Source organism: Tetrapisispora phaffii, chromosome 16, assembly GCF_000236905.1.
Source record: "Tetrapisispora phaffii CBS 4417 chromosome 16, complete genome".
Taxonomy (NCBI): domain Eukaryota; kingdom Fungi; phylum Ascomycota; class Saccharomycetes; order Saccharomycetales; family Saccharomycetaceae; genus Tetrapisispora; species Tetrapisispora phaffii.
The window spans coordinates 121,545-145,373 of record NC_016535.1 but is presented as its reverse complement, the minus strand read 5'-3'; the positions used below and the strand labels follow the sequence as shown (position 1 = coordinate 145,373).

The following is a 23,829-nucleotide window of genomic DNA, read 5'->3' as shown; positions in this document are numbered from 1 at the left end:
GGTCAGATACTTGGACAGTCATTCGTATGGTTTATTTGGGTGCTACATTATATCAAGTCGAGCACCATTCCAATCTGCATTGGGCTAATCTGCTGTACGAATTCATGATTCAAAGACTCTGATAATCTATATTTCAATTATTGCTATACAACTAAGTCGTTATTGATGTTGTAATTTTCTAATTTATTAAAGTGTAAAAAGAATTACATATTTTTTATTTATAGAAACGTATAATGGATGAAGTTGTTGAGTAAAAAGTAAGTTTTTAAAAAAAAATGTGATGGTATTAATACAAAATTTATTTTTAAGTTACACTTACTCAGCGTTACGACGAGCCATCTTCTTAGCCAATCTTTTACCAGTACCGAAGATCTTCTTGTCTCTGTTCTTCTTTTGTTTTCTTTGTTGTCTGGAAGCCTTTTCAACCTTTTCAGCTAAACCGTATCTAACTAATCTGTAGGTTGGTTCGAACTTCTTGGCATCAGCAACAGAGTTGTATACTAAACCAAAACCGGTAGACTTAGCACCACCGAATTGAGTTCTGAAACCGAAAACAGAAACAGCATCCTTGTCAGCCTTGTAGATTTCAGCTAATTTTTCACGTAATTCATCCTTAGAAACGTTAGCTCTGTTTGGGTGTAAAACGTCAATAACGAATTGTTTTCTGGATAACAATGGGTTGGTAATAACCTTTCTAGTACGGATAGTGATAGCGTCAGACTATAACAATGGTAAACTTACAATATAATAATAAACATGTTCTAACGTGACAGAACATCCCCTTCGTTCTTACTATGAGGAGTCCATATCGTCATTGGACACAATGTAATTTATTTAATATTGTGAAGATATATGTTAGTAAAATAATGAACAAATTTTATAAATAGTGGAACAACAACGAGTCTTCTGAGTTTCACCTTCCGAAATGATATCAATAAGTTATCTTTGCCAAATATATCACCTTGTAGTTTAATGACAAAATCAAAATGATTTAAATCTAATTAAACAATCACACCCCAACGGTGCATCCACAAACAATGTCATCCTCGAATAAATATATCTTCAAATTAAAAATGTCTCTGCCATTTAACTCTTGCAAAGGTTCCACAATTGCAGTACCTTTGCCGTCTACAAACACACCGGTTCCGTGTCTGTAGTTGTAATTCCTCTAAATATATATTGGTAGTATCTGAGAAGCTATCCACTTGCAACACTCAAAAAAATTAGACTATCATTGTTCTCACTCCCTCAGTATGGGGATGCTTATAATTATTATTCGACATACCATTTCTGTTATTCCCTGGTTGGTTGGTGTTCTTGAACAAGAGTAATTAAAACAAGTTAACAGATCTTTCTTATAACAATATATATATATATAATTATTGCATACAATCTGATATAATAATGTTATGAATTGAAACAGGAAACGCAATAGTTGTAAGATACCACTGATGCACCAAGCACCGTAATGAAGCTGGGAAAAACTATTGTAGCTTCACAATAAATCTTCATTAACCAAAGGTCGAATTGGAAGAGTATCACTTGTGATGTTATCTTGAAAGAAAAAAATTCAAACAATAACAGTTTCCATTGTGAATAATTATGCTGTAACCTGGCTAGTCGTGCTACAGAACTCGAATAAGTTGGGCTGTGAACTATGTTTCTGCTGGACAAGAGCTGCAATCGATGCGATGAGTTTGTGAAATTTTCCAGACTTGAATTTCTCACTTCCAGTGGGCGGTACGAGCCCACACGGTCTGCGTGCTGCCCAGCTCCTGGGCGGGCAGAACGCGCTAACCGCAAAGCGTCCACCTACCGTCTGGGAAGTGCTAGGCCGGGAAGCCGCCTAGGCCCGGGCAGAGCGACGGACAGGCAGGCAGGTGAAAATGAAAAACCCGAGGCCCCACCATGTCTGGGTGTTTGCGCGCCGGCCGCAAATGTCTGGGTGCACGCACTGCGCCCACCGGGCGCAGTGCGTGCAGTCACTTGAAACTGCAGGCGTGTTCGTTTTAGTGCGACGGGTTTAGCGATGTCCGACGGTCGTAAACCGCCCTCCCTGTTGCGCTTCCCACTGAAAAAGTTTCAAATTTCAGTGATGATAGCTTATAATGATGAGATGAGATGAGATGAGATGAACTTAGACTATCTACAGACTATGTAAGTAGGCGCCAGCCAACTCGTTCGTTAGAGACTGTGTAGGACGATAAGGTACATTTAGTTATCTTTGTGCAGGTTGCTATCTCCCTTGAGTCATGATCCGGCTTCTACACATACGTATATCCTATATCTTGGTTCTATAATATTTCTTGAGTCTCTCTTTATTCACGTTTATTTTTAAGAGTGTTGGGTCATAAAATATCTCATCTTGCAAATGGATAAGGAACAACAACAGCAACAACTGCAATTCGAGATGTCTTCCGATCCTAGAGAAATGTCAAGCAACAGCATCAAGCTGATATCTGGTAACTCCCATCCGGAACTGGCTGAGCTGATTTCCAAGAGGTTATCTATCCCACTATCCAAGGTTGGTGTTTATCAATACTCTAATAAGGAGACTTCTGTCACTATTGGCGAAAGTATTAGAGATGAAGATGTATATATTATTCAGACAGGTACAGGTGAGGATGAGGTTAACGACTTCTTAATGGAACTGTTAATCTTAATCCACGCTTGTAAAACTGCCTCTGTCAGAAGGATCACGGCCGTGATTCCAAACTTTCCTTACGCTAGACAGGATAAGAAGGACAAGTCCCGTGCTCCTATCACTGCGAAGTTGATTGCTAATCTGTTGCAAACAGCAGGATGTGATCATGTTATCACTATGGACTTGCATGCCTCTCAGATCCAAGGGTTCTTCCATATTCCGGTGGATAACCTGTATGCTGAACCATCTGTTTTGAATTATATTAAAACAAAAACAGATTTATCAAATGCGATTTTGGTCTCACCTGATGCAGGTGGTGCTAAGAGGGTCGCATCGTTAGCTGATAAACTAGACTTAAATTTTGCATTGATCCACAAGGAAAGACAAAAGGCTAATGAGGTTTCAAGAATGGTGTTGGTCGGTGACGTCAAGGGAAAAGCTTGTCTGTTGATAGATGACATGGCAGACACATGTGGCACTTTAGTCAAAGCGTGTGATACATTATTGGATCATGGTGCGAAGGAGGTCGTTGCCATTGTCACTCACGGTATATTTTCAGGGTCAGCAAGAGAAAAGTTGAGCAACAGTAGATTATCAAAAATTGTTTGTACAAACACTTTGCCAATCGATTTAGATTTGGATATTGTTGAGCAAGTAGATATCAGTCCAACTTTGGCTGAAAGTATAAGGAGATTACATAATGGTGAATCAGTTTCTTATTTGTTCACTCACGCTCCAATATGATTGTCAACGTTCTTTCTGATTGAATTTGTTGTAAGTTTACAATTTGAATAAAAATAATATAATCTAATAGAATTTGCATATAAAAAAATGAATATAATTGACTGTGGATCATTTTAATTAACTATTATATTGAGGTTGAGGATTAGTCATTTAATAAACATTTTATCTTTTGTTTCTTAAATTATTTTCTCTTTGAGAAGCTAAATATTGATTGGGAATGAGTTTTAGTAACTTTGGATATGGCTTGTGGAGTTTCTCTATACATCTCCCTTTGAATATTACTATTAAGCCAGCTGTATTTTTTCTTAGCAGTTCATCGTCTCTTAATAGAGCTTCGATATTTTTTGCATATAAATCTATGTCGTAAATTTGTGTGATCTTGCTGTCAACTTCCTCGTAAAATAGTAAGTATGCCGTAGCACTCCTTTGTTCATTATTTAGTATTCTGGAAACCAACTCATCAGACACCGCTTGAACCGTTTCATCGTCATATATTAGCCATCCATAACTTTTATGTTTACATAATGTAACATAATGTCCCAATTGTGGACTTTCGCCTATGTGAACAACAATACTATTGAGTTCATACTTTTTTGATATAGAATCGTCAAAAACTGAACTGATATTTAATGTAAATGGATAGTTCACTTTATTAAATAGTTTGATATTGCAGTTTTTTTCTTCACAATATTTAAACCTTTTCAAATGGACAACTAAGTGTTTAGGTAGTTCTTTGATACCTATCAGCCTTTCAGCTTCTTGGTATTCATTACAAATTTCGCAGTAGAATTTGTTTGATGCTCTTAATATTTCTCTTGCACAGTAGTTACCTAATAACTCCTGTATTTCTACCTTTTCGGATCCATTAAACTCTATTGGAAAATCTAGAAACTGCTCTTCTCTTTCGGTTATCGAATCACACATTGAACAGCGAGTCTGATATTTGATTATCCCCTTAAAGGTTTCAGAGACAATATTTCCAACAATCTCTTCATTTGCTAAACTTGAATTATCCAAATAGTCGCACAAGTCATTGATTAGAAAATTGAAAAACTCATGTGCATCTTGATGACAATAAGTGTTGAATAAAACGTTATCTCTTTTCAATATATCGATAAATCCAGTAGGGGAAACTAAACCAGTTAGGGACTTACTACACGATAGTTCGATAAAAATATCTCTTAAGCAAGAAAATAATGTATGGTTGGTATTATTTTTATCACTTTGTAGAACCTGTACTGGACCAGTTCGTAATGCTATCTGTTTTCTTTCCTCCAGAGATTTAACTATATTATTTTGGAAACTAGGTAAGCTGTTATTAGGAGGTGAGTCCTTTGTTTCATTTTGTTCATTTGTGTCAGAGATAGCATCATTCTTCAAGTCTGAGATGGTTGGAGAAATGCTGCTCTTTGACATCACAGTGACCTTATTTTCTACTTTTTTATACTTTTTGTCTTCCCTGTTTAATTTAAATATTTTTTGGAGGTATGAGGAACTCTCTTTTACAACGGTCTGTGAACAACTCACTTCTAACACTGGTTTAACTTTCACTTCAAACAGCGTATCATTGATCTCATTTATTTGTCTTCCTAAAATTATTACTTTATCGTTATTATTCTTCTTCGTGGCGGTATTATCGTTAATGATTCCATTCTGTTCTTGAATTGACGCATTCAATGGTTCAGTCTCATCACCAGATTCGTTGGTCTCCATGCTTTGTAAGGTGGTTGACGGCGAGAGCTTATAGGTATAGTTATCACTAAGGGGACCGACCTTGTTGTGATGCAAGTTCTTTCCATCTTCTTCAACTTCTTCTTCAGTTGCTGCTGTTGCATTTATTTTTGCGTTTTCATTTGCAGGTATATTTGCATTTGTATCTAGTTCTGTATTCTTACGCATCGAGATATTCTTTAACTGGAACTCGCCAATGGACGCGGGTCCAATGATACCGTCACGAAACGATCCTATGTTAAACAAAGCCTGTAGAATGGAGTTACAATAGCAGGTGTAGCCAAAGTTTTGAAACCCAAACACACGTTCACCCACGTCGTAATTACTTAGAATCCCTTCGATTTCACGCCTGACACCCTCCACGGCGGATTCGGGGTCTACTTCGACCGGAACTGGTTCCTGGGCATTCAGCACAAGATCACAATCGATCAAGCTGGGAATTATTCTTGGTGTGTCGTTACACTTGTCCATCTCATCCCCATCTTCTACCCCGGAAACTAAGTCATACTCGCTTGGCGAATCATTAAATATGGACCTCGAATCATTTGAGCACTCTTCGCTCCGGGACTCAGTCTCCTCTGGCCCATGGGTTCTTCTTAATAAACGTTTAAGCATCAAATATTTGGAACCTTATAGTATAAGGGCCTCCTCTTCACACTCACCGTCTGGAAAGAAAATTTCTGCACGTATGTTGTGTTCCTCAGCAACACCAAGCTTGCTCAGACTGTCTCTTATATGTACCAGAATATATACAAATAGCTATTGACGAGACAGCATACCCTCTGAATGGAAATAACTTCTTGGAAATAAACTTCCATCGTATGTGTGTCTGTTTTTATATATACGTGATTTTTCTTTATAGTGATTACCTAAACATTCTTCATTATTGTGGGGGGACAATTTGAAAAATGGCCCCTCGTGTACGGCGTTTTCTGACTGAATTGACGGGAGATGGAAGTCTTGGCGATTTTTGGGGCATCGGCTCAGAGTGCTCGGGCTTTTCTTCCGGAGACAACGAGCTCTTCGAAGGAGAAGGCTGCAATGTCACAAATGGCGCAAATGTCACAAAATACAAAGATAAGGGAGACTGTGTCGCCTGTGTCGCTAGAGCTGCCTATGCTGCCTGTCTACTTTTTAACTGTGTATTCTGTGTGGTCTTTGAACTTTTGGACATCGTACTTCGAGAAGAACTCGCCAGTCATGCCGTTGGTGTCTATTATGAAGAGGTCGGGAGACAGTTTGGAGTTGCTCTCGATACATAATATTAACTTTAAGTTGGTTTTATCCGGTGGGTTAAAGCCAGCAGAGAGTGGGTGGCATGCCACTATTGAGACACGTCCGAGGTGGCTCTGGGAGCCGCTTGGAGAGTTTATGGAGAGTGGGAACGCGTAGGTCATGTACTTCTTGTCTCTTGCCACAAAGGAACGTTCGACCATTCTGCCAAACTCGATGCCCAATGGTCTTGATGTCTTTATCGCTTGCTTCCAGGTGTGGTCGCTGGCGAGAGCAGATCTCACCCCGTCTTCGTCACTCACAAACGCCTCCAGAACTCGTGCTTCGATAAACTTCTTGAATTTATCAGATGCTTCTGTAGACAAATCCCTAGTCATGTCATTCATTGCGCGAAATATCGGCCCATTGGGTGTATTGGTGAATCCAAATACTTGACTACGGGCGTCCTTCTCAACACTATTGATGATACTATATCTTAAACCGTTAAAAGTTGAAAACTTAGTGTGCATCTGCGTTTTCATGAGACTATTCACCCACAATTTAAGGGCACAATTTAATCTCCATTTTCTGTATTGGAAAAATGCATATCCTAATATAGCAGCAGGTAACAGAATGCTTAGTATAAATGGAACTAAGAGAAATATCATTACGTAGAAAGTCAATGCAAATAGGAATATTTTCATAGGGGTCAAACGAAATATTGTGACAGGGGTCCGACCTTCAAAGAATGGCCTCTTTCCCATGCTGTAAAGCTTGTAATGAGATTGATGGAAATGTCTTTTAGTTGTGAAAGTCCCATGTTGTAATCCATTATGTGCAAATTTGGTCGTTAGCGATGCCATTGTATTGCCATACAATGGGCTGTGACCCATTGTTGTATATATACTTCCACTACTAAATCTAATCTTGGAAATCGAAGCTTTATTTGATAGTACGACAACCTTATTTACATATCTTGGCGATGCCCTTAGGATTGGAGTGCATGTATGAAGACCCCTTATCACTGGCTTACCACGAAACATACAAAGCATGTTCATAGTGATAAATTTAAGTTATATTACTAACTCACTGGAAATTGAATAAAATAGAAGTTGTTAGATCTTCAAGTATCCAGTCGGTGTGGATTACAGTTGTACACAAGAAGCTATATCTAATTAAAGCAAGTTTAACCTTTTACATATTGAAGAGTCTTATATACAGAAATATCCAAATTTCTAATACATAAGCAAGCTGTGATTCGTTGCCCGCTATAAAAAAAAAGTGCAGTACCTTTTGCTTCTAACAGCTACAATTCATCTTTGAAACAATGATAGTAAATAACGTTACAATGATATGTAAACCTTTAATAGGTTTCCAGTTGAGTGATCTTTTGAGTTTATGCCATTAATTACGTATCTATTTATTTTTCTATTTGTATACAAATATATTATTGTATCAGTGCATTGTGACGATGCAAGTGTTCGTAAAGTCGGATTGGGAGCCTAACTTAGTACCTTATTTCGTATGATCCTGATTTCGATACATACTTGATCCACTTGACTGGTCTATACTTTTGTACCCTCTCCATGACCTTTAGATACTTTACTACAAGACCAGAATTACTGAACATGATGATTTCGAAATTCATTGACATTGGAGGTCTTGTCCATTGTTGTAGGGATAATATATCAGTGCTACTTGAAGGAACAGTTTCTAAGATCAGCTCGTTTTCCGTTAAGCCTTTATATTTATTAAACTTCCATATAGCACAATTATCTGACGTGGAAAAGTTGCATTTACCGCTTGAGGCATTTATCTTACAATCAACGGTACCTGGTGGTAATGGGATCTTCAGCATGGCGTCGGCAGCAGATAAACTGGTAGGAAATAATGATTTTAGAATAATCTTATACCTCATACTACATCTAGACGATGATATTGAGACTCTTGGAGTGACTTTAAAAGGAATGTTGAGATCATCACGAACATGGTATCTCATCAATTCAAATGATCCGTCTGGCGGGACAAAATTGATTAAACGTTCGTCATTGAACTTATCAAGGGATACACACTGGTGAAATGTACAGTCTTCGATTTTCACGCTGGAGGAAGAACTTCTACCAGTTGATAAATCTTCGTCATCCATGAAATCGTGTCTAAACTCATCACCTCTATTAGAAATATTATTACCAGTCATACTCAAATAGTCATTCAACCCGAATTGGCAGATAGGAGTTCCGCTTAAATGTGAAACCAAGTCAATCGAACCATCAACATATGCTTTCAGTATGGTTTGGTCTTTAGAAACCAAAATATTTATTTTCTCATTCACGTATAAGAACACCTCATTTTTCTTGTACTTGATACCAGTGGGCCTCCAAGGGATATCTGATTGGGTTATATTAGAAAACTCTTGAGACATCGATCTGCTGTTCCTTGTTAAAAATTTAGGAATTGATAAGCCATTGTTATTATTTTTTTCATTGGTGGGAGAATTAGAGATCGTTTTTGGTAATCTATAAGATATCTTTGAGGCAATTGAGCTTAGCTCAGTATTTATAGGCATAGCATTAGAAGTCAACATGACATCTATCATTTCATAATAGACCATGAATTTCTCCATCAATTTTTCCTCGTTATTTAAATCATAGGCAGTTAACATGGAATCTAGCTTATACAAAAACTCCCAGATCACACCACTATTAGCATTACTTCTCGTAATGGCTACAATCCACAGTTTACTCTCACTACTGGATCGTATATGATGGAATGTTGTAGACCCTAAAGTCAAAATAGGCGATTTCATCTCTAGACTGTTTATTACTTGTATTTTAAAGATATCACTTATGGTTCTTTTCAAAGAGCTTTTCAACAGATCACAAACAATTAAATCGCCACGACTGGAGTATATAAGAACCCCGTTGATCATACTGGTAGTGTTTATACAATGTCCTTGTGTATGTTTATTTTTTGTATCGATATTTCAATTCTTCCCTTTACCTATAACTGATCTATTTCTAAATATTTTTTAACAAAGTATAAACGATCTTGGTTGTACACTGAGGTAATTCTAATATTTAATTGATAAATAGCTTCTTTAATACATATATAATTGTCTAATTATTTCTGAATGTCTACTTATTGTAGTATCTTCAAATGTGTACCTTTAAACATCCTATTGCTGCCAGTTACTGCAGTATATTTTAATTCTGGCTATGCTTTTTCATCTTTTGCAGTGTTAATGAAAACTTTCGAGATGACCAAAAAAAATTTTAGTCTTCTTATGTTGACAAGGCCATTATTGAATCAAGGATATATAAGTATATAGTATTGTTTTATGAAATATGTATTATTCGAAGTGTTGACCAGTTGACAATAGAAAGTTAACAGTAATTTTTTATTTGTTGAAGGCTCTCTAATTGAGCAAGAAACGCTGCTTATAAAATACCTAAGTTTGCAAACCAAAAATAAAGTGAAACGGTTTGAAAATGAGCAATGATATTGTTATCTTTGGTGGTAACTCTAACCCAGAACTTGTCAATTTGATTTGTGAGAATATTAATGTGTCACCATCTGAAGTTACCTTGAGTAAGTTTTCAAATGGTGAAACTAGCGTTCAAGTAGGTGTCTCTGTTCGTGAAAAGGATGTCTATGTCATTCAAAGTGGTTTTGGACATGTCAATGATATCTTTATGGAGTTACTGATCTTGGTGAATGCTTGTAAGACTTCGTCTGCTTCAAGAATCACTGTTGTCATGCCTTACTTTTGTTATTCTAGGCAACCTGATATTCCATATACAGCCAAGGGTGCCCCATTGATCACAAAACCAAACAATACCAACCCAAGCAAGACATCATTATCTACTCAGAAACCTGGTCCTGATAATTCAAAGAGCCTGGAAAAAGCAATACGATCAAGCATGGTGAAAACTCAATCATCATCCAGAATTCCAATGATTTCTGGTAAGAAAGATCAAGCTCATAGTTCTGAAGCTGGTGAATTATTTAAAGCTCAAAATGCAGGTTATAAATTATGGGTAGTTCAATCAGGTACTTTGATTGCTAATCTATTGACAACTGCAGGTGCTGATCATGTTATTACTATGGATTTGCACGATCCACAATTTCCAGGTTTCTTTAACATACCAGTAGATAATTTATACTGTAGACCATTGTTTCAGAATTATATTCAACATCATATCCCAAATTATCAAGATTCTGTTATTGTATCACCAGATGCGGGTGGTGCTAAAAGAGCTGCTGCTATTGCAGATGCCCTAAAATTATCATTTGCTTTGGTCCACAAAGAAAGAAGATCACAACTTTTAAAGGGTCCACCAGGTGCTACTTTGACCTCCGGTGGTGTAGGTGGTGCCTTGTCAATATCTACTAAACCATTACTAAAGCAAGAGGAACTGCGTGACGTGAAGCGTGTTGCATCTACTCCAACTATCGTTCAGACAACTATGTTAGTCGGTGACGTCAGAAATAAAGTATGTATCTTAGTTGATGATTTGGTTGATACTTCATATACAATTGCAAGAGCTGCTAAATTGTTGAAAGATCAAGGTGCCTCTAAGGTATATGCGTTAGTTACACATGGTATTTTTTCAGGTGATGCTTTAAATCGTATAAAACAAAGTAGCATTGATAAATTAGTTGTTTCAAATACAGTACCCCAAAATAAGGCACTTGAAGTATTAGGTGAAGAATTCGTTGATATTCTGGATGTATCTCGTGTATTTGGTGAATCCATTAGAAGGATCCATAATGGTGAATCCATTTCTATGTTATTCGAACATGGATGGTAAGGTAATTTAGGAAATTGTCTTTCTTACACATATAGAGTCTTAAGAGTATATGATATAACTTATATATAGATTATTACTAATGCTAATAATTGAAGATAGATGGAGATGGTTCTTTATACTGTGTTGAATAATATTAAATGTGAATATCTATTAGTTATATAATTTCTATAAAGTTTACTAATTAGTTAAATATGCATTAAATTAGAAGATGTTGATGAGTATTATTTTTGTTTTTGTTTTTCTTTTAAGGTTAAAAAAAAGTAGGTGATTAACTGAACGTATAGTCAATGTCCAATCTTAAATCATGACTATGAATCCTATACGGTGCCGATCTGTAATGCAAAGAAGCAGGATTTTCGGTGCAGCACACAATAGATTGAAACCAACGTTCTTTTACGATTTCATTCATTGGTATTCTATCTAAGGGATCAATTTTGATCATTTCTCTCAATAATGGCCTTGATTCTTCTGGTAAATATTTTAATAATCTGTAAGGACCCATCAATGAATCATTAGGGTATTGTGGGATTGAACAGAATAATCTGAATGAGTTGTACATTAGCTTTGGCGATTTCCAAGGAAACTTTTTGACAACCATACAATAATATATTATTGCCAGTGACCATACGTCGACCGCTCTAGGATCGTAATAACCGTTTGAAGCTCTCCTATTGATTGTATTCAATAACTCTGGTGCCAAGTAGGGGTCTGAACCTGTAATTCCAAAAGCCTTTACGCATTTGTCGCTATTTAAATCATCATTGAAAATGACAGCACATCCGAAGTCGATAATCTTGAGGGTACCTTCATGATTCACCACACAATTATCTAACTTTAGATCTCTATGAGAGATCCCCATTGAATGCAAGTATTGCACACCGTTACAAATTTGCTTAAAATAGCAATTTATTGAATCAACTTGTAAATTGTCTGACATTATTACATCAAAAAAATCATGTTGAGCAAACTCCATTATTAAGTAATACATTCCAATCGATTCCATTTGTATCATTCCCAGGATTTTAATTAAATTTAAATGATGCAAAGTTGAGCCTATAGAGTATTCCGCGGTGACTTTCTCAGCATATTCTCTTTTAGAGACTGTTCTATTAGGATAATTAGCAGGCTCTCCTTCGCTATTATTTTGTTGAGGTACAGGAATATCATTTGAATTCAATATTTTTACAGCATACAGTTTTTGTCTTTCATAATTTTTTAATACGTTAACAGTTCCACTAGCACCTTCACCTACTTTTTTAATTGGTTGACCATAAAATCTTAAGAGCGTATCGATAGTATCCTCACTTGTCAACATTTTAAATTCAAAATTATTTGTTAATTCATCAGTGAACGCAAAGATCCCATAATAGTTGTCATTTCTATTTAAAGAATGATGTTGTTTATTATCTGAATTTGTTGTTGCAATGGATGTATTTGACAATACAGATGATATTCTTGTAATAACTTTAGAATTGATCTGTTTTTCAGTCTGATTGTTATCACTATAGAGGGAATTAAAACTTGAATTGCTTGTATGACTTACATTACTTAGATTTCTATTCAAATTTTCTAAGAAAGTTTCATTTTTAGAATGATTTTTAATAAATCTCTTTAAATGCAGTGTCTCTTTACCTTTTGAATATTTCTTTTTACCGTTCGAATCTATGTTTTTCATATAAACTTTCGCCACTGTTGAACCACTTGATGTTAAAGAGATTCTATAACTTGGAGTATTACCGTTACCATGTAAATTTGAGAAGTGCTTTTGCATCTTAATAGTATTTTGTAAGTGCTGAGCTGGATGCACAGTCATATTATATTTGTTGTTATTAAGTAAGAGCTCATTGACACCTGTATCATCTGTATTACTTGTGATTGAAAGAGTCTTTGCAACAACTTGGTTATGGTTATTTGAGTTAGTAACATATCTCGAGGAATTGTGAAAAAAATTCTGAGTTGGATGTAACAAGTACTCTGAGAGATGCTTAAAAGATAAGTTTCCATTTGAATTTGATGATCCCTCATCATCTTTTGTATTGGCAGACATCATTGCTGATATATAAGTCAAACCAGAGTGTAAATTCTTTGTGGGGAAAAATTTTCTTGTAGCGATAGACTATGACTGCAACAGGTTTTTAGTAGTATGTATCTTGATTTGGGATTAACTGTTATAAAAAGCAAAAGCAAAAATGTCTGAGATACATAGGGTTACCAATAACATGATGAAGTCTTAAATACGAATAAGTTTCAGAACATCTAATACATTATTGTAAATGAGATCTCAAACTCTTACCAGTTGGAATCGAATTAAGTTTGATCTGAGGGAACGACTCGTTCGTGCCTTGTATAAAAAATTCAGTTGCGGTCATTAAAGAAACGAACAACATGAGATGTATAAGATGAGACAACCAAAGTACAATAGATGACAATAATGAGTTTGATTGACTTTTATTTAAGATTTTTTGTTTATTTGTTGAAGCTTTCAGATATATATATGTATGGGAATGTTTATTCTCCCGTTTTGAATATGAGATTCTTTAAAAGAATAAATAAAATTGATTTTTGACTATCTTGTATTTAAAATAAATATTTTTGTTTTATGTGTGCATGAGAGGAAATAAAAAAGGGAATTAGATGCTACCCTAATTTGATGCAGTGGTTGGTCTGAGAACTAATTTTCGTTTTCTGAACTTGAATGCTGTTTCCTGTTTTGGTTCTGTAATAAGCTTTTATCATGAACAAGTAACAGACCTCCTATACCTTCCATATCTTGAGAGGAGTCCATATCTGTGGATTGGATAATTGTCTTTGGAACACCCTTCACTGTAATTACACTTTCGACAATGCCGTTGTTGTTTTCGATGGTGTTCTTGTTACTGAACTTACTGTTGCTCGACGATTGGTTTATCATGATCGGCGAGATGTTAGAGTCGTTACCAGTATTTGCTGTCTTTGTAGAATGTATGCTAGCTAAACTGTTGGATTTTTTATTAATATTTTCGTTGCTTTGGATACCATTGATCATACCAAACGGTATGTTTCTTTTAATCTTCACAAAGGAAGGTTCATCTTTTAATGGATTCGATGCCATATTCGATGGCAATTTGTTGTGAGCAGCATGGTTTATTACGCCATCTTGTACTGGCGTTTTGGAAGAACTCGTTTTCTTTAATAAGAGCCCTTGTCTTTGTGCAACTTCATTTGCAGCTGCAGTTCTATCTGTGAATTTTGGTAACGACGAGTACGAAGTGGTGTTGGTACGAAATTTACTTTTCAATAACGGTGAGTTCAATGAGATAAAGTTATTTTCGTTACGTAGTTCCTGTTCGGCGTAAACGTCACTCTCATCCACGATTTCTTCACCGATCAATTCTTCGATCACGTCTTCCAAAGTCAAGATACCCAAGGCGCCCGAGGACTCTCCAGGTTTCTCACTGACCAGGCACATGTGCGACTTACCTTGCTGGAAATAATTCAAGATGTTCAATGAGGACGTGTTTGGCAAAGTTTCCGGCAGCGTTGCCAACGGGAACTCCGACAGTCTAAGCGAGTCCTCTGGATCGTAAGAGATCAGAATCTTTACCAGCAGCATACCGATGAAGTTGTTTGGATCGTTCGGCAAGTAGATAGGGATTCTTGAGAAACCTGAGTTCAGGATGACGTTAACAGTGTCCTCGTCTAGGACGGTAGCGGACGATAAAGTGAATACCTTATCGATTGGCGTCATTATCTCCGACACTTTCTTGTCTTTCAAGTCGAGGACGGCACTGATGATGGTGACTTCATCTCTAGTGAGTCGCTCGATACCGTTCGTCTGATGAAGGTTGACCAGGGTCTTCAAACCCGACTTTTTGTACATGGTCCCGTGGTCTTCACCGAGGATGTGGTCCAGTAATTTTGCAATTGGGTAGGATATCGGATAAAGCAGGTATATCAGCAATCTTACGTATGGGGAGAGAACCGAGCCTATTTGAAGCCCATACTTCACACAGATACTCTGCGGTATAATTTCTCCGAAGATGACGATGAGCACGGTGGAGAAGAGGACGGCCTGCCAACCGCCCCCATTCTTTCCGATGAAGCGGTCGAGAACAATCGGCAGGGTCTCGTTCGTAATCACGTTCGACAGCAGCAATGTGACCAGGATCTGGTGCTTGCCCATTGCCAGCAGGTCCAGGACGCTGGAGGCGAGCTGGCGCTCCCGTGGGCTGCCGGAGGTCTGGATGACCTTCAAGTAAATTTCGTCCTGGCCCATGAGAGCCAGCGTCAGACCGGCAAAGATACCGCCGAGAAGCACCAGGCCGATCGAGATGACCAGGTACAACTGGGGAGAGGTCTCTGTGACGACAGCAGATGCGGAAAGGTCCTTGACCAAAGGTAGCGCAAGCGCTACCTTTGGCAAAAGCAGATGGCACGAGACAACGACAAAGCATCGCAACTTGTACAGATACATGGCGTGTGGGTGTGGTGCAACTCAGCGTAGTGCAGCACCACGCAACTGAAGACGAGTGCCTGGTCCTTGACCAGGCACTCGTCTTAATATATCCCAACGGCTTACTCTCGCAGGTTGCAGTTTTGCAGCATGCGCACAAGCCGCCACCCGCGCGTGCGCCCATCCCTCCCCCTGTGTCACGTGCATGCACGTGACACCAAACAAAAACACGTGCACATCACGTGCCCGGATTCTGACCCACCCGCGCCCTGTCCCACCTTTTGGCCCTCGCGCAAATTTGGCCCACTCGCGCACGGACCGGCCGCAACTTGACCCTCTCGCGGCCCACCACCCACACACCGCCGCCAACACACCGCCCTGCTGCCCGCGGCCCCCGCTGCGAAAGCGAAACCCGGACCGGCAACCACTATCCTAACACCCACCGTCCCAGCAATCCCTCGCCACGCGCACCACCACCCGCCCTGCCCGTCGGCAGACCACACGCCAGCTAACGAATCCGCAACTGCGCTTTCGACGCTGGGCCATTACGTACCCGATCCGTGCCATCCACCATCTCTACCCTCCCCCACCACCGAACCGAACCGACGAGCACTGGCTCTAACTCGACCTCACTCGCTAATGAGGTATAAATCGCCAATTGACCCTATTCTTATTGGAAACTTCACTGTTTCATTCTCTGTATACCCTGTATACTCTGAGGTCGTACATAGACATTCTTTGCAAGCCTATCCACCATCTCATCCCATCTGGAATGAAAAAAATATTTCAATCCACATGTATATATATATGCGCATGTCGTTTCGTTCTCTCTTGTATTCTCATGTCCTCTGTTCTTGTTCGTGTATAATACTTTGTTAATTGTTAGTCACTGTTATACACACAACCATCCCAAGTATACGTTGCATCGTCGCGCATTCGAATTAAAGGATACTGTAACTTCAAAAAACAAACACACTACCACCATGTCTCAAGCTCCCGCTTCAATGAAACAAATGTCTCAGATGGACTCCGTTGCCACCATGGTCGCTCTCGACAAGCCTTTCAAGGTCGCTGTCATCGGCTCCGGTAATTGGGGCACCACCATCGCCAAGGTCGTTGCTGAAAACTGTAGCAAATACAAGAACTTGTTCAAGAGCAGGGTCGACATGTGGGTCTTCGAAGAGCAAATCGACGGCAGAAACTTGACCGAGATCATCAACCAGGACCACGAGAACGTCAAGTACTTGCCCAAGATCAAGCTGCCCCAGAATTTGGTTGCCAACCCCGACCTTGTCGCCACTGCCAAGGACGCCGACATCCTGGTGTTCAACATCCCCCATCAGTTCTTGAGACGTATCTGTGCCCAATTGAAAGGTCACATCAACCCCAACGCAAGAGCCATCTCCTGTTTGAAAGGTTTCGAACTGACCGAAAAGGGTGTCCGTCTGTTGTCCGACTACATTGAAGACGAGTTGAATATCACCTGCGGTGCTCTTTCAGGTGCTAATATCGCCATGGAGGTCGCCAAGAAGAAGTGGTCGGAAACCACGGTCGCTTACCACATGCCAGAGGACTACAGAGGTGACGGGTACGACGTCAACCACGACGTCTTGAAGGCTTTGTTCCACAGACCTTACTTCCACGTCTCCGTCATCGAAGACGTCGCTGGTATCTCCATCGCTGGTGCTTTGAAGAACGTCGTCGCTTTGGCCGTCGGTTTCGTCGAAGGTTTGGGCTGGGGTAACAACGCTGCCGCTGCTATTCAAAGAGTCGGTCTAGGTGAAATCATCAAGTTCGGGCAAACTTTCTTCCCTGAATCAAAGGTCGAAACCTACTACAAAGAATCCGCTGGTGTCGCTGATTTGATCACCACTTGTTCCGGTGGTAGAAACGTCAAGGTCGCTAGACTAATGGCTACTTCTGGTAAGTCTGCTGAAGAGTGTGAAAAGGAACTATTGAACGGTCAATCTGCTCAAGGTATCATCACCGCAAAAGAAGTCCACGACTGGCTAAAACAATGTAACAAGGTCGACGAATTCCCATTATTGAACGCAGTCTACGAAATCGTCTACAACAACGTCCCAATGAGCTCCATTCCAGAAATGATCGAGGAATTGGGTTCTTTAGGTCCACATATTCTAAGTATGATTGAAGAAGAGAAATAATTAAACACACACAACCAATCAATATACTCATAAATATCAAATCCTTCAAATCTTCTTATTTCTATATATATGTATGTGTATGTGTGCATGTGTAAACGTACCATGCTTTAATTATACTAATGTAAGCATTAAATATTTTAAAAATATAAACATAAATCACTAACTTTTAATGACTTTTTTTTTTTAATTAACTTAAAATAACATTCACTTCTTGCTCTATAAAAAATGGAAGTGTTATAGACACACATTTGAAACTAATTACAGTAAAAAACTACAACAAGACATTATGAGTTTACCTATTGCTGATGATGAACCTCCAATCTCGATGCTGTTATCAGCAAAGGGTGATAACAAAGATTATTTCAAGTTATTAGATGTAAAGGAGAAAAAATATGCTCACTATATGTCAAAGGCTTCCCAATTCGGTACGAGAATCACACTAAGGCAAGTATCAATTGAATCAGAATTAATCTTTGATTTGTTACTGTTTGTACAAAAAAATTTAGATTCGAATCTGATTAATGATCAGTATAAAATTGAATATAAAGATTACTTAAATTACGCTTCACAATTTTTATCAAATTTAGGTAATTATAAGTCGTTTGGTGATACAAAATTTATACCAAATTGTTCAAAAGAATTCTTAGTTGATAGTATATTGAAAAATGTAAAATTAGACGTTCATGATTCAAAGGTTTGGGAACAATTCACAAATGAATACTATAATTCAAATTATGATTATAAATCTCATTTCAAAACATTAAATGATTTAATCGATCAAGGCATCTACGGTGTCAATTCAAATAATTTGAACTTGGCACAATTAGGGTACCCTTCATTAGGTTTTAAATCTTCGTATTATTCAGGCAATTCCGTCTCCTCAGATGATATGATTTTATTAAAGAAAGAAATCTTTACAAAATTTAATATCTTACCTGAAAATACAAGAATTGAAAAGATCAACGATAAAACATTTATTATTCACGTTGCATCATTCAATATGTTACATCCTTCAAATCCATCAAATGAATATCCAAGTGGAAGTGTTACTGTCGCTGATGATACTGTTGTCTCATTCAAATTTGGCGATCATTCAAGGGAAATGCAAGGTATTATTAAAAATTTGAAATTAGCTAAGATGTATGTTGCAAACGAAGTTCAGTCTCAGATGTTAGATAAATACATTGAACATTTCGAAACTGGATCAGGAAATGCTCATAAGGAGTCTCAAAAGCTTTGGGTTACAGATATTTCACCAACCATTGAGACTAATATTGGATTTATCGAAACTTATAGGGAACCATCAGGAATTATTGGTGAATATGAAGCACTAGTCGCTATTCAAAATAAAGAAAGAACTGCGAAATTCGGTGAAATGGTAGAAAACGCTAAGGAATTCATTCTATTGTTACCATGGGGTGCAGAATATGAAAAACCTGATTTCAATCCACCTGATTTTACTTCATTAGAAGTATTGACTTTTACAGGATCTGGTATACCAGCTGGTATCAATATTCCAAATTACGATGATGTTAGATTAACTATCGGTTTTAAGAATGTGTCTTTGGGAAATATTTTAAATGCTTCCGCTAAATCGTCTTCTAAATTTCCACCAAGTTTCATTCAAGAAAAGGACCTCGAAGTGTTTAAGAAATACCAAAGTGAATCTTTTGAAGTTCAGGTCGGTATTCATGAACTGTTAGGACATGGTACCGGTAAACTATTAAGTGAAATTGATGATAATAAATATAATTTCGATTTTGCTAACCTTCCAATTGGTTTAAATGGCAAAGCAGTTACCACTTATTATAAAAAAGGTGAAACCTGGGGTTCAAAGTTTGGTTCATTAGCTGGTGCTTTTGAAGAATGTCGTGCAGAATTAGTTGCAATGTATTTGATTACCAATCGTAAACTATTGGAGATTTTTGGATTTAAAACAAAAGAAGAACAAAACAATATCATTTTTGCAGGCTTCTTACAAATGGCAAGAGCAGGTATTTTAGCTCTAGAGTACTGTTCACCAGAAACTGGCAAATGGGGTCAACCACATATGCAAGCTAGATTTTCTATCATGAAGACGTTCTTAAAACATTCATCAAGTAAGCAATTTCTAAAAATTGTCCTTGATAACGAAACCAACCCTACCGACTTTCACTTAGAGATGGATGCTTCTCTAATTGAAACAGTTGGCCATGAATGTGTTAAAGACTATCTATTGCACTTACACATCTATAAATGTTCTGGTGATGCTGAAAATGGTACAAAGTATTTCATTGAAAGATCTACAGTACCAGAAGACTTGGCAAGATTAAGAGACATTGTCATTAAGAAAAGATTGCCAAGAAGACAATTCATTCAGCCAAATACTGTCTTCAACGAAGAAACTAATGATATCATTGTAAAAGAATATGATGAGACTGCGACAGGTATGATTCAATCCTTTATCGAAAGAGAGACTTGAGACTTGAAATTAAATTTCTATGACTCAATTGAACGTATTACACATCACTATATAGCTTCCTATTAATATAAATATCTATGAAATTCTTTTAAGAAAAAGTATATGTTAAGAACAAAACTATCAATTGAAATCACCAACAGTCAAATAATATCATATCATCTATATCTAATTGCTAATAGAGTGCATCAATGTCCTTTAACATTGATTATTCATTTGCTTTAGATCATGATGTTTGTATATATTTAAAATACTGGCAGCTCACCTCACCTCACCTCGCCTTACAGTTGCAAGAAACTTAATAGTGAAAAAAATGGAAGGTTTAAAATAATTTCAAAATATAAGCACTTAACCTTTATTTAAAATAGTTTTTAGATATATAATTATATTTAACAGCAATTGACTTATTAGTGGTTCACGTTATTTGAGTTGTTAGGAGTGATAAGTTGATTTCAAAATCTATGGATTTAAAATTTGTAAGTTGTTAATTTTACAGAATTACGATTTTATTTGAAAACTTCAGGGCATAGAAAACAGTTGAATATATATATGTGTGTGTGTGAATAAAGTAAACAAAAATAGTCTATTACAAAATATGTCAAGCTCAACTTATAAGATATTTATTTTAAGGCATGGTCAAAGTGAATTGAACCATGAGAATATATTTTGCGGATGGATTGATGCCAATTTAACAGAAAAGGGTAAGGATCAAGCAAGAAATTCTGCCGACTTAATTAAAAAATATTGTGAAGATAATAAATTGCCATTACCACAAATTGGATATACATCAAGACTTGTAAGAACGCAGCAAACTATTGAGGAGATTATAAATCAGTGGGGTTTGAAAGAAGAGACTTATATCGTAACAGGTGAAAAGTTTGAAGTATCAGATAAAGAGGTATTTAGTGAGAAAGATACTATTCCTGTTTTCCAAAGTTGGAGACTAAATGAAAGACACTATGGTTCATGGCAAGGTCAAAGAAAACCACAAGTCTTGGAAGAATACGGGGAAACTGAATATATGAATATCAGAAGAGGTTATCGTGGAAGACCTCCGGTGGCAGATTTGAAACGTGAAATGATTCAAGAATTCGATGATCAAGGTTCCAAAACTGGATATGAGTTTAAAGAGCCAAATAGACATTTAAAATATAATCCTGAGGAATTGGCTGGAGAAGTTCTACCTAACTCGGAATCTCTAGAGCTAGTTGTTGCTAGATTGGAACCTCTATTAGATGATATGATCTTGAAACTTGCAAAACAAACTCATCATGAGTCCTGCATGATAGTCGCCCATGGTAGCTCTGTTAGATCATTACTCAAATTAATTGAAAACATTGCTGATGCAGATATCAAGAATATCGATATTCCCAACGGAATTCCGCTAGTCATCGAATTGGATAAAAAACATTTCAATTTGTTAGCCAATGTTACCTAGATCCTGTCTCTGCAAAAATTAATGCTGAAAAGGTTCGCCAAGAAGGTTTTAAACCAAACCCATAATGATACAAAGACAATATTTCAATTGTTATTACATAAAAATTTAATGATTCTCTGGTGATTGTCAATGACTACTTTAAAAACAAACTATAGATATACATATATAAAAATGTCGATTTATAATAAATGATAACCTCTATTCATGAGCAATTACAGTAATATATTAACAAGTATATTAGAAATACAAAATTACATAATTGTGGATTTGTTTGCTTTAATGTCTTGAAAATAAAATTAATACCTATTCAAAATTAAATTTACTCTTCATAATTTAAAGCTGCATCCCAAAATTTAGTCTCTAACTCACAGACATCTGCATAAATGTTGACAAGTTTGTCTATGTCAGATGGTGGGCACTTGGAACCAATTTTATTCAGTAAACTTCTACCCTCTTCCACATGCTCACGATACCATTTAGAACTATAAGTTTGACACCAATCATAGTATATACTTCCTTCGTTTTTCACAATATATTTTTCTTGTTGTATTAAAGCATAGCCATAACCCATTAAACAAGGATTTAAGGAAGTAACTAGTTCCTCCCAACTACCCCTCTTAGAAACATCATAGAAATATCTTGAATAGGCTTTTAAAGCAGGTCCCTTCTTTATTCCCTCTAAGTACTTTTCTCCAGTGACTCCAAAAGCTTCTTTTAATTTCTTTTCATGGTTTTCCATTTCTTGTTTAACACTTCCTACAATTGATAATGCTTTCTCAATATCTTCTAAGGTTGGTGCTTTACTGCCAGCAATACAATGAATTCTAGCGTAATCTACTAAATATGAATAATCTTGTTCAAGGAAAAACTTGAATTTTTTACTGTCAACTGTTCCTTGAGCAATTTGTTTTACAAAGTCATGATTAATGTACGATTCCCAATGTGGTTTGACCTTTGGATGGTTAATAAGATAGGTAAAGAAATCTTCACTGGCTGAAAATGTGCTACTTGTTGGTTTAGGGATCAATTCTTGAGCACTAAAACATTCATCTTTCATCATTTTTTCAAGTGGTACTTCAATAGCATAAACATGGTTAATTGGACCATTCTCCTTGACAATTTCTGATGTAACATAACAACCGATACTTACAGCATTTTGAACGTATTCAATTGCACCATATACAGCATGAGTTAATGAATACCCTAGAGCTAAATTCGATGCAATAGATGAAGCCAAAGTACATCCAGTTCCGTGAGTATTCTTAGTTTCTGTGTAGTGTCCTTCATATACAATAAATTTGTTCTCTTTTCCAATGTATAAAATATCGATAATATGTTTCTTTTCTTCATTCCATGGTAAATGACCACCTTTAACCAAGATATTAGAACAATTGGTGACTATAGAGACTTCCTTGGCTAATTTGAAAATATCTTGAGTGTTTTTTAAATCCATCTCCCTATCAATAAGTTTGAAACATTCAGGAATATTAGGGGTTAATAAGTCTGCCCAGGGAGTTATCTTTTCTATTAACAAATCTTTCAAATCTCCAGAGGCTAGAAATGATCCTGACGTTGCAACCATTACGGGATCAATCACAAGTATTGGTCTCGATGATTTAATATCACCATTATCATATTCTTTCAATTTGGTTTCAATCGCCTCGATTGCATCTGTAGTTAACATACCAGTTTTGATCACATTGCATCTCATATCTCTTAAATTAACATCCAATATTTTCGAAACAACATGTTTTGGTGTGACTTGAATACCATAAACTGATGTAGGTGTTTGAATAGTCAAAGCAGTGATGCAAGTCATGGCGTAACACTTATGGGAAGTGATGGTTTTGATATCAGCTTCAACACCAGCTCCACCACTGGAATCAGATCCAGCAATTGTCATCACAACAGGTAATGATTCATTCTGGTTCAATTTCAGATATGGGGGAGCAGTGTTTATGTATAGTGATGTTTGATCCATATTCGTCGCGATCAATTGTCTCGTTATATTTCAATTACAGACTAACTATATACCAAGATCTAAATATTAAGTAAAGATAATATTCCATTTTATTGCATCGGTTGTCTTTTATATTGAAAAATAAAGAGACAAAACTTTGAACCACTATATTACACTTCAATTGTCAATTGCATAATATGTTTTCTGCATACCTCGATAATAGTTGCTTCATCT

The 23,829-nt window shown here is 37.0% G+C and overlaps 12 protein-coding genes across 12 annotated transcripts; 5 read left to right on the top strand and 7 right to left on the bottom strand.

Moving 5' to 3' along the window:
• Positions 1-315: 315 nt before the first annotated feature.
• On the bottom strand, positions 316-1,288 carry TPHA0P00700 (40S ribosomal protein eS24; the record flags this gene model as incomplete). Its single annotated transcript, XM_003688614.1, has 2 exons — positions 316-720; positions 1,286-1,288. 2 exons carry the CDS (start codon positions 1,286-1,288, stop codon positions 316-318), a joined length of 408 nt encoding a protein of 135 aa, XP_003688662.1.
• A 1,143-nt stretch (positions 1,289-2,431) lies between these two features.
• TPHA0P00690 (ribose-phosphate diphosphokinase) lies at positions 2,432-3,388 on the top strand (the record flags this gene model as incomplete). The annotated part of the gene is made up of 1 exon (XM_003688613.1): positions 2,432-3,388. One exon carries the CDS (start codon positions 2,432-2,434, stop codon positions 3,386-3,388), a length of 957 nt encoding a protein of 318 aa, XP_003688661.1.
• A 162-nt stretch (positions 3,389-3,550) lies between these two features.
• TPHA0P00680 (uncharacterized protein) lies at positions 3,551-5,734 on the bottom strand (the record flags this gene model as incomplete). Its single annotated transcript, XM_003688612.1, has 1 exon — positions 3,551-5,734. The coding sequence occupies one exon, from the start codon at positions 5,732-5,734 to the stop codon at positions 3,551-3,553; it is 2,184 nt and encodes a 727-aa protein (XP_003688660.1).
• Positions 5,735-6,246: 512 nt separating this feature from the next.
• MRX9 (Mrx9p) lies at positions 6,247-7,389 on the bottom strand (the record flags this gene model as incomplete). The annotated part of the gene is made up of 1 exon (XM_003688611.1): positions 6,247-7,389. One exon carries the CDS (start codon positions 7,387-7,389, stop codon positions 6,247-6,249), a length of 1,143 nt encoding a protein of 380 aa, XP_003688659.1.
• A 449-nt stretch (positions 7,390-7,838) lies between these two features.
• On the bottom strand, positions 7,839-9,260 carry APM4 (Apm4p; the record flags this gene model as incomplete). The annotated part of the gene is made up of 1 exon (XM_003688610.1): positions 7,839-9,260. The coding sequence occupies one exon, from the start codon at positions 9,258-9,260 to the stop codon at positions 7,839-7,841; it is 1,422 nt and encodes a 473-aa protein (XP_003688658.1).
• A 559-nt stretch (positions 9,261-9,819) lies between these two features.
• On the top strand, positions 9,820-11,142 carry PRS5 (ribose phosphate diphosphokinase subunit PRS5; the record flags this gene model as incomplete). Its single annotated transcript, XM_003688609.1, has 1 exon — positions 9,820-11,142. The coding sequence occupies one exon, from the start codon at positions 9,820-9,822 to the stop codon at positions 11,140-11,142; it is 1,323 nt and encodes a 440-aa protein (XP_003688657.1).
• A 268-nt stretch (positions 11,143-11,410) lies between these two features.
• Positions 11,411-13,189, bottom strand: RTK1 (putative serine/threonine protein kinase RTK1; the record flags this gene model as incomplete). The annotated part of the gene is made up of 1 exon (XM_003688608.1): positions 11,411-13,189. The coding sequence occupies one exon, from the start codon at positions 13,187-13,189 to the stop codon at positions 11,411-11,413; it is 1,779 nt and encodes a 592-aa protein (XP_003688656.1).
• A 624-nt stretch (positions 13,190-13,813) lies between these two features.
• MAM3 (Mam3p) lies at positions 13,814-15,595 on the bottom strand (the record flags this gene model as incomplete). The annotated part of the gene is made up of 1 exon (XM_003688607.1): positions 13,814-15,595. One exon carries the CDS (start codon positions 15,593-15,595, stop codon positions 13,814-13,816), a length of 1,782 nt encoding a protein of 593 aa, XP_003688655.1.
• A 962-nt stretch (positions 15,596-16,557) lies between these two features.
• TPHA0P00620 (glycerol-3-phosphate dehydrogenase family protein) lies at positions 16,558-17,739 on the top strand (the record flags this gene model as incomplete). Its single annotated transcript, XM_003688606.1, has 1 exon — positions 16,558-17,739. One exon carries the CDS (start codon positions 16,558-16,560, stop codon positions 17,737-17,739), a length of 1,182 nt encoding a protein of 393 aa, XP_003688654.1.
• Positions 17,740-18,025: 286 nt separating this feature from the next.
• On the top strand, positions 18,026-20,200 carry TPHA0P00610 (dipeptidyl-peptidase III; the record flags this gene model as incomplete). Its single annotated transcript, XM_003688605.1, has 1 exon — positions 18,026-20,200. One exon carries the CDS (start codon positions 18,026-18,028, stop codon positions 20,198-20,200), a length of 2,175 nt encoding a protein of 724 aa, XP_003688653.1.
• A 592-nt stretch (positions 20,201-20,792) lies between these two features.
• GPM3 (phosphoglycerate mutase family protein GPM3) lies at positions 20,793-21,635 on the top strand (the record flags this gene model as incomplete). Its single annotated transcript, XM_003688604.1, has 1 exon — positions 20,793-21,635. The coding sequence occupies one exon, from the start codon at positions 20,793-20,795 to the stop codon at positions 21,633-21,635; it is 843 nt and encodes a 280-aa protein (XP_003688652.1).
• A 319-nt stretch (positions 21,636-21,954) lies between these two features.
• On the bottom strand, positions 21,955-23,616 carry THI20 (trifunctional hydroxymethylpyrimidine kinase/phosphomethylpyrimidine kinase/thiaminase; the record flags this gene model as incomplete). The annotated part of the gene is made up of 1 exon (XM_003688603.1): positions 21,955-23,616. The coding sequence occupies one exon, from the start codon at positions 23,614-23,616 to the stop codon at positions 21,955-21,957; it is 1,662 nt and encodes a 553-aa protein (XP_003688651.1).
• Between the last annotated feature and the right edge of the window lie 213 nt (positions 23,617-23,829).